This window comes from Brassica napus, chromosome C4, assembly GCF_020379485.1.
Source record: "Brassica napus cultivar Da-Ae chromosome C4, Da-Ae, whole genome shotgun sequence".
Lineage (NCBI taxonomy): Eukaryota > Viridiplantae > Streptophyta > Magnoliopsida > Brassicales > Brassicaceae > Brassica > Brassica napus.
This window is the reverse complement of record NC_063447.1, coordinates 51,323,500-51,336,912: the sequence shown is the minus strand read 5'-3', so window position 1 is coordinate 51,336,912 and position 13,413 is coordinate 51,323,500. Positions and strand designations below refer to the sequence as shown.

Below are 13,413 nucleotides of genomic sequence, written 5' to 3'. Positions count from 1 at the left end.
TACAGCTGAAAGTGTACATCAAACAGACAAACAATGCGGTGTTTTATTCAACCTTTTACCAGAAAAAACTATGTGGTGTTTAAAACCGGTGAACTTTTAAAATTTACTTTCACTGACAATTACAATAATTTAAAACCGGTGAACTTTTTAATTCAAATTCAAATTTAAGGTAAAACATGATCAATACTTGATCTTCTATCAGACCAGAGAATTCCACTGAGAAAACGTTATTGGGACTATCTAATTTATTTGGGAAGTGTGACTTTTCTCTACCGCTTCCATTACATAATTGGTTAGACAGCTTTTGTTTCATTCAGATGTTAGCTTTTTGCGTGACATTTAATTTTATAGCAGTTCTATAATAGTTGTAGCGATTGAATTTGAATCTCGTAGATAGTCATGTGAATGCATTCATTGCTCTCTTTCTTTTTATGCTAAGAAATTAAAATTATTATTACATAACAAAAAAGACTGTCGTGTAAGAAAATTAACAAAAGAAGCATAAAAAGTGGAAAATAATTAGATTCGCAATCAGAAGCCACACTTCACCACCGTCACTACAGATCTAAAAGAACAAAAACCTCCCAGTTTATCGCAAAACCCGAACTTGCCCTTCCACCACCCTCAGAATTACGATAATGCCACTCTTCTCCCACCGCTTCGTCACCGCATCTTCCACCGGCCCTGCAACTCCTTCCTACTACAGCAAACCCTCGAAGAGCCACAAACACAGCTCTTCCGCCTCTCGTGTCCACGTGGCCATCGTACTCTTCTCCCTCGTCTCTCTTTTCATCGGACTCGCCGGAACTATCTTCGCAATCACTTCCTCCGGAGGTCCTTCCTCCGTGTATCGATGCGGTGGATCTAAAGACACTTCACGAGTGTTCGGTTCAAGAAAACTCGGTGGGAACGGCGACGTATTGCCGGAAAGACGAAAGGTTATAGGATTCGTTGGGATCCAAACTGGTTTCGATTATGGTGATCGTCGTGCCGCTTTGAGAAGTACTTGGTTCCCTTCTGATCCTGATGCTCTTCTAAGGTAATCTTATTAGAATATAATACATTGCTTCAAGATTGTCAAGTAAATTCTGAAATGCTGGTTACATCTCCATCTTGTTTCGTAGATTGGTTGCGATGTAGTGTTTACCTCTTAAAGCTAAAAAAAGACAATATGTTAAACATGCCATGATGAGATTTTGTAACCTTTTGATGTCATTACGGTTACTTTAGCTATCAAAGTCTAAGTTTGTGCGGGAAAGTAAATGTTTAACCTGAAATTTCGGGTTAGATCAATGTTCAAGAAATCGCTAGGCCGTGTTTAGGCGTTTTATAGGAGATTATTGATTAGACAGATGCCTAGACCGATTTTTCTTAGGAAAATTGTTTTGTTTTAGCGCGATTTGTCGCCAAGACCGATTTTTAGAACACTTGGGGTGGGTTAGATATTTAAAGACAATGAAGATTAACTGAGATTACTTTGCTTGTCTCTATTTTGATCTGCTAATTTTGGATTGGAATCCAATATTTGTTTTGTTTGATGACTGGGAACTTAGGTTGGAACAAGCGACTGGATTAGCTTTTAGATTTGTGATTGGACGGTCAAAAGATGAAAAGAAGATGGCTGAGCTTGAAAAGGAGATAAAAGAACACAGAGATTTTGTGCTTCTTGATGATGTTGAGGAAGAGTATCTACGACTTCCTTATAAAACGTAAATAAAAGAATCCCTCAAATCTCCATTTCATCAATATGACTCTGATTGATTGATTCATCTCTTTATAGGTTGGCCTTCTTCAAAGCAGCTTTTAAACTCTTTGAGGCTGATTATTATGTCAAAGCCGACGACGACATTTACTTGAGACCAGATCGCCTTGGGACGCTTCTTGCCAAGGAAAGGCTTCATTCACAGACGTACATTGGCTGCATGAAGAAAGGACCAGTTATAACTAACCCTAAACTCAAATGGTATTACTATTAGATAAGCCTTGTTTTCATTCTACGTGGAAGTTTATCAGCTTTTGTGACATATATCGAAATTTGTCAGGTATGAGAAACAGGGCAATTTGATTGGAAATGAATATTTCTTACATGCTTATGGACCGATGTACGTTCTTTCAGCCGAGATAGTGGCTTCACTTGCATCAGCTCGGAACGGCAGGTTCTACTAAATGCTTCTTTTTTTGTTTATCCTCACTTGCAGATTCTGATGTATGCAAATCTCATTTATCGGTCTTTTTACCTTTTAGCTTGAGGATGTTTAACAATGAAGATGTAACCATCGGATCTTGGATGCTTGCAATGGATGTACATCATGAGGACAACCGTGCTTTATGCGAGCCTCGTTGTTCCCCAAAGTCTATAGCAGTCTGGGACATTCCCAAATGCTCAGGTAACTTTTAAATATGGTTTCTTTCTTCACTTAATAGGCTCTTACAAGAAACCAACGTTTTCTTCTTAAAATCTTTAAGGGCTTTGTAACCCGGAGAGTCGGTTAAAGGAGCTTCACAATATGGATATTTGCTCCAAGAGTCCGACATTGCCTCCCGATGACTTGGACCAGTAGTTTGTGTTGCAAACAATTCTACAGAATATATGATCTCATAGTTCCAACATCCTTGGAGCTGTAAAGGGGAAAGATGACTTCATAGTTCTTACATTATCTGATTCTTGTTGTAGTTGTCTCATGTACCACATTTATACTGAAGTTATATATATATATATATATATATATATATATATAGACCAGATACCACAAGATTTTTTTTGTAAATTAGATTTATGTGGCCAGTGGTGTAGGCACTGGGAGATGATACAATATTAATATGTTTGATTTTGTATAAGAGATCTCATTCAATGTATTATTTGTTTTGTTTTTGTATCATAGATTCATAGTAGTGTTCCAAAGTTGGTATCTAGTGGGGAAACAAATAACAACATATAATTGAATGCTAAATTATGAGAACCACAACATATTAATCTAATAGACGTGTATAGTACATTGGCTGAATTCCTTTCAAGCATGTTGCCATGGCAGTTGGTGGTCTAAGGCACTGTGGGGTTTAATGTAATTGGGTTATTGTTAACCTGAAACCCGTTTGTAAAATTGTGGTCCTTTTGTGGCAACGAAATATGTTGACAAAAAAATATGATTGTGTTACAGTTTACAATGTTTTACAGATTATTTAATCAAATAATAAAACAGTATGTTTGTAATTTATTAGAAAGCTTTATCCAATGCAAATTAGATGTTTTTTTTTTTGAAACAGCAAATTAGATTAAAAAAAGGGTGAATTTACGAGATAGCCAAAATCGAGAGTATAATTAGGCAGATGACTATGATTTTGACGTTATTGAATGAATAACATTTTACCTTCTCCCAAGCCGGTTATACCCCCACTGGAAACAAGTTACCGGTCAAAACAAAAAGAGATATGACATCGGTGACTTAAGAGATGGATCACATTCATTGTGTACTGTTAACTAACGAAATAAGCAAATATATCCACGTCACATGCTTTCTTACCACGTACATGTTAACTGTGCTATAATGTTCTATTCCATTTATAAAAATACTATGTTTGATAGAAACAAACAAAAAACCTTTATATGAAACATAACTAGAAACCTTAAACTCAACTCCACACCTAAATACTAATCTCGAATCTCTAAACCAAAATCCAAATATTAAATCTAATTTTTAATTACAATATTTTTTAAATAAAATAAAATAAAAATATATAAAATTTGAACTATTATTCTATTTATAAAATGGAATGGAGACTATTCTTCTGAACTAATGCATTTGTACTCAACCTTAACCCACCTCCAACCAAAATAGTATATAACATCAATCCCATCCCAGCCCCTCAATAATAAACCATATAATAACCCCACCATAAACCGCTAAATACTTAACCTTAAACCATAATCATTATACCCTAAACTCAAATATAAACCCTAAACCCAAATATAAACCCTCAACCTAAATTGAATGGAACTATATAAATAACATAATACATATTAGTGAAAATATGAAATGTCTATGATATCATCGAAGAAGTTAATACTAACTCCATCCTTACCCCCTCCACCTACAAAATACTATACCCTAAACTTTAATCACTAAACCCTAAACCCAAATATAAACCATAAACCCAAATATTAAAAGTATATAAAGCATTACCATTCTACATGAGACATATAGAATAGAAAATCTGAAAATATAGTTACAATCTAAAAATCATCTTAACATATTTCTCAAATGTTAATATGGTTATGCCTTCATGGAAGATGGTAATGCTTGTCACAATGTCAACCCCAACCATACATAAACTAAACCATACATGGAAATATAAATCTTAATCCAATGTCAACCCCAATCTTTCATAAACTAAACCCTAGCCACTAATCACTAAACTCTACATGGAATATAAACCTTTATCCAATCTCAACCTCAATCTTTCATAAATTAAACCCAAATTTCGAAATACAAGTAACATGCATTTCCTTTCTACATGAGCATTTCCATTATCATACTGTATTCTGTTTTATTTGATGTCATAATAAATTATGTTCCATTTACGTTCAATATATTATTTTCTCTTTACAAAATCATATACAGACTAAAATAAAACACATGTATACATTGTTACAAAACTCATATAAATAGAACATGAAACAACAAAGAACAAGATTGAACCATTTCTTTCAAGCATCAGCCGTAATTTTTGCTTGGTTGATAATGGAATATAAGCCTTTATCCAATCTCAACCGCAATCTTTCATAAATTAAACCCAAATTTCGAAATACAAGTAACATGCATTTTCATTCTACATGAACATTTCTATTCAACAAAGAACAAAGAACAAGACTGAAACATGTATACAGCTCTTCTCCGCGCTGGATGAAAGAGCAATATATGGCGGAATCTGCTGCTTGATTTCGCGATTCAACAAATATCGGCCGGAAACTTTTCACCTTCTCAGAAAGTGACGAAGAAGTTACTTTTGGGAGATGTGTGACTTCCTGATGACCACGCGTAATTTTTGCTTGGTTGGGTAATTTATAATTATTTTCTTAACTGCAGGTTGCGCCAGTTGCGTTTAAGGCTAGCAAGGTAATATTATATAAAATCCACTCTATATCGATGTATGATAGGACATTTGGCTATAGAGCTAAATATTGTTTGTTTCTTAGCTATACGGCCTAATTTCCCTTAAAAAAAGGTGTTGGTAGCTTAGTGATAGTGCAAGCTGTTGTGTTTTTGTGTGTTTGGGTTCAAATCACACTTGATACGAGATATTTAAATTTCTAAAAGCTCATTTCAGACTTATGTGAGGTTGTGCCTAAGATACATAAGTTTCATGGACATCAAAAAATACAAATACTTAAACATCAAAAGTATAAAACGATTAAAATTAAAAATATATGAATATTACTATTTCGTAAAACATACATAATATTCTAAATCAATCTAATGCATACAAACTTATATCAAATAACTTATAAAAATTTCAATACAATTATAATGACATTGAACACATATGTTTTCATAATGGTAGTTTGACGTGCATGCCGAAAAATATCTAACCTATTAAACTTGAAATTCTAAAATAAAACAAATTTAAAATCAAAACTAAGTTATAGTATATAACATCGATCTTTAAACAACACATCAAATAGTTTCATACATACATTTTAATTTACATAAAATTAATAGAAACAAAAGTATGTGCACATATCTGACTTTAGATTTTTTTTTTAACATTTTTTTTTGTCAGCATGAAACTAACTAACTGATTCGGATAGCCAAACGGGAGGAATTAAACTAACATGTACCTCAACTGATCAGAAAAAAACGTTAGACTTAGAAAACTTCGCATGTAAATCAGATTTACATACCATGTAAATTGCCAATGATTTATGAAGAACAACTTTTAAACTCAAATAATAGTATTCAAATCAATAAACTTTTGTTGAAGAGATTATGTATATATAAATCATAGAATTCCAAATCTCTTTGCGAATTCAATAGTTCAAACAAGCACTAAGAACAAGTTTTATAAGTTTAAGAAGTTCCTAAACCAAATGTTACTGCATATAGATATTTTGTTCAAAGCTAAGTAAGACAATCAATAACACTTTCGTGTTTATTAGTTATCCAAAATCTAAATTTCATGTTATCAATCTAAATACATTAAGCTTAATTCAGATGAGTAATATAAGATTACTCTCTGACAATTCTATCCATCTAATAGTTCACCAACCTTAGAAAAATCTTAAATCTAACAAGTGAATTACTCATATATGATACTGAAAACATAAATTATACTCTGAATAAATTGTATTAAAAATCAATAAAAAACATGAATTTATGCGTTCTGACCTCTATCTCCAAAAGTTATCTCAATATAAATAATGAATTACTAAATGATCTCTGTCTTAAAATGATTTAGCTGCAAATAATGAATTTTTTGAGAAAATTTTCATTCTTGAAACTTACTAAAAACTCATTGACGAAAGTGATGTCTATGATCGGTATCCACCAAGTGGTAGGTGTCCATCGACACCATAGATCGATTCAGGATCCGATAGCTGTTAAGAATTTGATTTGAAGAATTTGTAGGATTAGAAAGTCTTTAAAGCTTTTTTTTACTAATAAGATTTTTTTTTTAAATTAATCATTTTAAAGTCTCTAAAGTTATTATAAATTTCTTTTTTTTGTTGTTTTTTCTAAAGCCAACAATACGCGACTTTTGCAATTTCTTTTTATTTTTTCACTATTTTCTTTTTCCCTTTGTAACTAAATCATTTATCTAATTTTTTTTTTGTCATCAACTTATACAGACTCATATTGACTCTGCGAACCAACTCGGTAGATCTTGATCCATGTGAACGACAAAAGACGGTTGCTTCCTAACACTGCGTGCTAGGCTATCCGCCTTTGTGTTTTGCGTCTTTGGTACATAGATAATCTCTGATCGAAGGAAACTTTATTTCAGGACTTTAATATCTTCCAAATAATTTGCAAAAGCTGGTCATTCCTCTGGTTCCGAAACCATATTTACCAATTGAGAACAATCTGTTGCAAACGTAACCTGAAATTGCCGTATGTTTCTCATACATTTCATTGCCCATAGTAGCGCTTCCATCTCCGCATGTAGAGGAGAGAGGCTAGCCCGAACATTCCTCGCCCCCATCAGCCCATTAAAACCTTCTAAAGTACTGAATCAACCTTGTCATGAAAATATATCGTTCTCCTTCCAGGAACCATCTGTAAAACACCATCTTCCTGGAATTGACGGTAAAATCGTAATCTCAACTTGTGGTACTCTCCTCTGTTCATTCAATACTTGTGCCTCTGCCCAAAGTATTGATTATGTTTCTGCCAAATTGAGTGTGTCTCTAGGGTCTATATCCAGATTACTAAAAACTTTATTATTCCTTCATTTCCAGATGTACCATAATATCTATGCAAATTGATGATCCTCCATCTGCAGAAAAACTCTCCAGAATAGATGATCCATATTTGTAAAGAGAGAGCTTGTTGGGGAAAATAGCTGGATTCGATGGTATCTTTGAGAGTGTCCAACCTGAAGTGCTGGAGGACATTCAAAAAACACATGGTTTATTGATTCCTCATCAGCTCCGCATCTTGCACAACATATATCCCCATGTATCCCACGCGCTTGCAGATTCTTCTTGACTGCTATATACCCTGTCACCAATTGCCATAGAAAATGTTTCATCTTTGGTGGACACCGTATTTTCTAACAAAACTCCTTCAAAACATCAACCGTAGGTCCAAATATTAATGGTGGTTTTGCCTTGTCTGGATAAACCCGTTCTACCTGATATCCTGATTTGACCGTCTATTTCCCATTATTTGTGAAATGCCATTCATTTCTATCTACCATCTGGGTTCTGCTCAGTGGTATACTTTCTATAATTATCACATCCTAAGGGTCCACCAAAGTCCGGAGTGCCTGCGAATTCCAAGTTCGCGAAGTAGAATCAATGAGTGAATCCACTGTGAGGTCTGGATAATAATTATGTTGATTTTTGTTAGCTGGTCTCGGGCGAGTGGTTGGGAACCATGGATCATTCCATACATATATAGATGATCCTGATCCAACCCGTTTGATTAGTCATTTGCTTACTAGAGATCTAGCAGATACGATACTCCGCCAGCCATATTACGGAGAGTACGAACGAATCGGTTATAGGGGTGAGGCATTCCTGTAATACCGACCTTTAAAAACTCGAGAAAATAGAGTATTTGGCTTTTCTATGAGACGCCATAACTGTTTACCAAGCATCCTTGTATTAAAATCAGTTATGTCTTTGAATCCCAGCCCTCCTTCATCCTTATTTATGCATACTTTATCCCATGATTTCCAGTTCATACCTCTTGTACTTCCCCCTGGACTCCACCAGAATTGAGCTACATCACTCTTCAGTTTCTTATTTGTTGTCTTAGGTAATCGATAGCAAGACATCACATGATTTGGTAATGCCGTAACTACTGATTTAATGATCACTTCTTTTCCTCGTTTTGTGAAAAACCTAAACATCCAACCATTGACCCTGTTGTTTAGCCGATCTTGCACAAAGCTAAAAACTTCTATCTAGGAACCCCCCAAGATTTTCTGGTAAACCTAGATAAGATCCCATTCCTCCCATTTGTAACAATTTTATTAAAATTTAAGATTGACAAATTAATCATTAAATTTTTTTTCTTGTTCATTTGAGATCCATATTGTATTACTTTTACAATCATATATATTTAAACTTTTAATAGTATCATAATTTTACCTTTTAAATAAAATATTTTAAATATTATTCCAAACTTCTATAAATTTAACTACCAATTTTATTTTAATAAAACTTAAACTAATAGCCAAAGTCTTAACAGCCAAATTCTCTACGGCCATAGTTCTAAAACCAAAGCCTTAAACGAAAATCCTTACCGATCAGACCCTCGAATGTTTTCAGCTCCAATTTTTTTTATGTTTTAAATTGCTTTTGAATCTTTAGTTTTGTCTAACATGTATTTGAAGGTACGATAACTCATAAAAGATTCAAAACATATATTAAAAACCTTAAAACATGGTTTATAACATGGTCAAAAATTTATAAAAATCATGATATATCAATATCCGACTCTATTTTATTAGGAAAAAAAAAACAATTTTATTATTTTGAAAGAGGTAAAATATCTGAGTGTGTAATATGCCAAGGTTTGTCGTCAACTAGTATATATATAATCGCGTGTGTATTTTTAAGACCTCATCACTCTTTCCTTCTCCTTATCTCCGCCTCTTAGGGTTTCTATCGTCAACCATGGCCGACGAATCTCAATACTCCAACAAGCGCAAATACGAAGAGCAAACCGCTCCTCCTCTTCCTCCTCCGTCGACTCGACGACCCACCGGCTTCTCCTCCGGTCCGATCCCATCCGCTTCTCCCGATCCCTCCGCCGTCCCCCCGCCGTCTTCCTACAACAGCGTCCCTCCTCCTATGGATGAGATCCAGATCGCCAAACAGAAGGCGCAAGAGATCGCCGCTCGTCTCCTCAACAGCGCCGACGCGAAGCGTCCCCGTGTCGATAACGCCTCTTCTTACGATTACGGCGGCGACAAAGGGTTTAGCTCTTCGTACTCTTCTGGTACGTTGAAACAATCTTCCTCTCATCCCTATCTCTCTCTAATTGGATTGATTTTGTGATCTGATCTTTGGTTTTCAGAGGGGAGGCAGATGTCGAACACGTCTTCGATACCTGTTTCGTACGGTAGCTTCACGGCGACTACGAAGAAGATTGATATCCCGAATATGAGAGTTGGAGTTATTATTGGTAAAGGTGGAGAGACGATTAAGTCTCTTCAGCTTCAGTCTGGAGCCAAGATTCAGGTTACCAGAGATATGGATGCTGACCCTAATGCTCCTACCAGGACTGTTGACCTTACTGGCACCCCGGATCAGATCTCTAGGGCTGAGGAGCTGATCAATGAAGTCCTTCAAGATGTATGACTACTACTACTTGTTTATCATTGTGATCGAAAAGTGATTACTAATGGTTAAATTTTGGTTTTTCAGGCTGAGACAGGTGGCGGAGCTGGTTCAGGTGGAGGCAGCTCTCGTAGGATGGGTGGACAGCCGGGAGCTGATCAGTTTGTTATGAAGATTCCTAATAACAAGGTAGATAGTGCTCTGGAGATTGAGATATTTATTGTCAGGTGTGTCTTGTTATGTAACCCCACGAACTACTCTAGGTTGGTTTGGTGATTGGTAAAGGAGGTGAGACAATCAAGTCTATGCAAGCTAATACTGGAGCTCGTATTCAGGTTTGTGAAACTACCACAGATAAGCAAGCTTATGTGTTGTATTCTGGAGGTGAAGTGTTAGTTAAATCTGTTTGTAATTGTTTTGCAGGTTATTCCTTTGCATTTGCCCCCTGGAGACCCTACTCCAGAAAGAACTTTGCAGATTGATGGGACCACCGATCAGATTGAACATGCTAAACAATTAGTTAATGAAATCCTCAGTGGCGAGGTATGTTTGATTGTTTTGTTTGCTATGGACTGTGTCTGGCTTCTGCAGTGTCTATTTTTCTACATATTGTGTTGTGCTTGCATAATTTATTTGTCATCAGTTTTAGGATTATCTAGCATATTCCTTAATCCGTAAATGTTAAGCATGGGATATTAATCTAGGTGATGGGTGATATAGTTTAGACTAGTGTTACGTAGTAAATGTATCAACAGCTAAAGTACTCGTTGTTCTCATATTCTTCTTATGCCTCCATTTCATGATAACTGCATCTACTATAAAGTCCGTAGTTCTTCTCTTCCGCTTATTTGCAGGGGAACGTTCACAATCTTGTGATTTTCTTGACTTGCAAAATGATAATTCATCTTGTTACTGGAGTTGTAAGCGATTATATGTTGCTTCTTCCCCTGTTCATTGTTTTCCAGTACCTTCCTTCACTAATTTCTTACCACTGTTACTATCTTTCTTTTGACAATTTTTTATCGCCCTTTTCTTGCATACACTTTTCAATTTAAATTTTAAGAATCCAAATGTACAATATGCGTAGCATCGTCCTTTCTAAATTCCATTGTTTCTAAGAGATTTATACTCTCTGCATTCTCTTTTCAAATGATATTTTCGTAACGGAGAATTCTGTTGTCTATGTTATGGAGTATATGCAGACACACTGTGAGGTTGCTGGACAGTTTCAGTCTGACCTGCTGTGATAGTATTTATAAAATAGTTATCTATCTGATAATTTTTTGGATTTTGGGTTTGTATAATATATGTTATATTCTTTTTGTTACACTGCGCCAACTCCCTTTTATCAACTATCAGTTCCGTTCAGCGGTAACTTCTTGTTACAGTCATCAGGTTATCACCAAAGGTGGGCGACTAACCTTTGAAGACCTATTAGCCATTTTCTTTTGTCAAATATTTTACTAACCTAGAATTGTTTGTATTCTGCTTGCCTCTACTCTTCCTGGATTTGTTTTTAGTAGAACCATCTAGCTATAATGTACTACAGAGAGATCATACCCATCCCATAGACTCTGCTAATATGTTCCCATGAGTATTTTATTGTTGAAACAAAACTCTTTAGTCTGTGTTAGATTATCTTGCTATGCAAATTTTGCCTTATGTTGCGTTTATCTGCAAAAGCTTGTATAGTATTTGTGGTTTCTCTTGCACCTATTTTACCTCGGATAGGGAAAGGGATGGGCTTCTGCAGGAGTAAACCCAATAAATTCACCAATCAGTACGGTATGTAGGCATCACCATACCCTTCTAGAGTATGATATGATCTTGGTTGATCCTGTATGTACAGATATTGGTATATGACAACTGTGTAGTCCTCTCTTTATCTTGTATTTTTATCCGTTTATCTGTCTCTGCATTTGTGTTTATGTGTTTTTATGCTGTATTGTTGCCTCTCTTTTTTTTCTTCCCTAAAGTTATATATGATTATTCCATTTTATTATTTTATGCAGAACCGTATGAGAAACTCATCAATGGGTGGAGGCTATCAACAACAGGGTTATCAAGCCCGCCCACCATCAAGCTGGGCACCACCTAGTGGTCCGCCAGCACAACAAGCTGGTTATGGTTACATGCAACAGGGAGCATATCCGGGTCCACCTCAGTATGGTCAGTCACCTTACGGAAGTTACCCTCAACAAACTTCAGCTGGCTACCCTCAACAAGGTGATTATGATTATTACGGTCAGCAACAGTCACAGGCACCAAACAGTGGTGGAAGCTCAGCTCCACCAACAGATCCGTACAGTTACTACCAGAATGCTTCTGGTTATGGCCAAGCTGGTCAGGGATACCAGCAAGATGGGTATGGAGGTTATAATGCTTCGCAGCAATCAGGATATGGCCAAGCTGGGTATGACCAGCAACAGGGTGGTTACGGCAGCACCGCTAACCCGGGTCAAGAGGAAGATACATCTCAAGCCGCTCCGGCATCGTCGGCTCCAACTGGTGAAGAGCCTACTCAAGGTAGCACTGGTCAAGCAGGGTATGGAGCTGCTCCGACTTCTCAAGCTGGTTACAGCAGCCAGCCACCAACGGCGTACAGTTCTGGATATGGAGCACCACCACAGGCTGGGAAACCACCGGCTTATGCTCAGAACCAGCAGTCTCCTGGTGCTCCTGGAAGCTATGGGTATGCACAACCAGCTGCATCGGGTTATGGACAGCCTCCGGCATATGGGTATGGTCAAGCACCTCAGGGATATGGGTCTTATGGAGGATACGCACAACCTCCTACTGCTGGCGGTTACTCTTCTGATGGATCTGCTGGAACTACTGCTCCTGGTGGTGGTGGTGGTACGCCGGCTTCGCAGACTGCTCCACCTGCTGGACCGCCTAAGGCATCCCCAAAGAGTTGATGATGTTTATGGATAGATTCCACCTGTTATACAATACATGCTTCCCTCCTCTCTTTTTTTTTTTTGGTTTTTCAGAGGATTTCTTAATGTTTGTGCTTGACGTTTTTAGTTTAAACTTTCCTTTTATGTTTGAGATAATGGTTTATGTTACTTTGGGTCCGCTGTCTACTTATAGATTACACAAACTATTCCTTGTATCCAAAAATACACTGAGCGAGTTTGTGTGGTTTTATCAAATTCACTAGGCAAGACGAGACCAAATATGTTCTCTTGCAGTAGTATCTGCTTCACAAAACGTACATACAGGTTCAACCGTAAAACTAGGTGATTTTCCGTTTTATAAATACTTATAAAAACTATGATAATGAAATATTTGATTTATCTTTAGTTATACTTTTCATTCTTTTAGAGTTGTAAATATACAGTTGTAAAATATATCAGTGACAAAAAAAAAAAAGAGTTGTAAATATATAATAATTTACATATGTT

The 13,413-nt window shown here is 36.2% G+C and overlaps 2 protein-coding genes across 2 annotated transcripts; both read left to right on the top strand.

Annotated features, from left to right (window-relative positions):
• Positions 1-484: 484 nt before the first annotated feature.
• On the top strand, positions 485-2,879 carry LOC106402013 (probable beta-1,3-galactosyltransferase 12). The gene is made up of 6 exons (XM_022701227.2): positions 485-1,039; positions 1,554-1,709; positions 1,781-1,963; positions 2,043-2,156; positions 2,245-2,387; positions 2,467-2,879. The coding sequence occupies exons 1-6, from the start codon at positions 639-641 to the stop codon at positions 2,559-2,561; spliced, it is 1,092 nt and encodes a 363-aa protein (XP_022556948.1). The 5' UTR covers positions 485-638; the 3' UTR covers positions 2,562-2,879.
• A 6,380-nt stretch (positions 2,880-9,259) lies between these two features.
• Positions 9,260-13,074, top strand: LOC106400940 (far upstream element-binding protein 1-like). Its single transcript, XM_013841347.3, has 6 exons — positions 9,260-9,665; positions 9,744-10,021; positions 10,094-10,195; positions 10,270-10,341; positions 10,430-10,549; positions 12,019-13,074. Exons 1-6 carry the CDS (start codon positions 9,341-9,343, stop codon positions 12,922-12,924), a joined length of 1,803 nt encoding a protein of 600 aa, XP_013696801.2. The 5' UTR covers positions 9,260-9,340; the 3' UTR covers positions 12,925-13,074.
• The last annotated feature ends 339 nt before the right edge of the window (positions 13,075-13,413 follow it).

What these genes read in the sequence shown, in the direction of transcription:
- LOC106402013 (XM_022701227.2), top strand. Translation starts at nt 639, where the DNA reads ATGCCACTCTTCTCCCACCGCTTCGTCACCGCATCTTCCACCGGCCCT. An exon ending in GCATCAGCTCGGAACGGCAG is followed by an intron (nt 2,157 to 2,244) that starts GTTCTACTAAAT and finishes TTTACCTTTTAG; the next exon opens with CTTGAGGATGTTTAACAATG. An exon ending in GGACATTCCCAAATGCTCAG is followed by an intron (nt 2,388 to 2,466) that starts GTAACTTTTAAA and finishes AAAATCTTTAAG; the next exon opens with GGCTTTGTAACCCGGAGAGT.
- LOC106400940 (XM_013841347.3), top strand. Translation starts at nt 9,341, where the DNA reads ATGGCCGACGAATCTCAATACTCCAACAAGCGCAAATACGAAGAGCAA. An exon ending in TGAAGATTCCTAATAACAAG is followed by an intron (nt 10,196 to 10,269) that starts GTAGATAGTGCT and finishes GAACTACTCTAG; the next exon opens with GTTGGTTTGGTGATTGGTAA. An exon ending in ATACTGGAGCTCGTATTCAG is followed by an intron (nt 10,342 to 10,429) that starts GTTTGTGAAACT and finishes ATTGTTTTGCAG; the next exon opens with GTTATTCCTTTGCATTTGCC.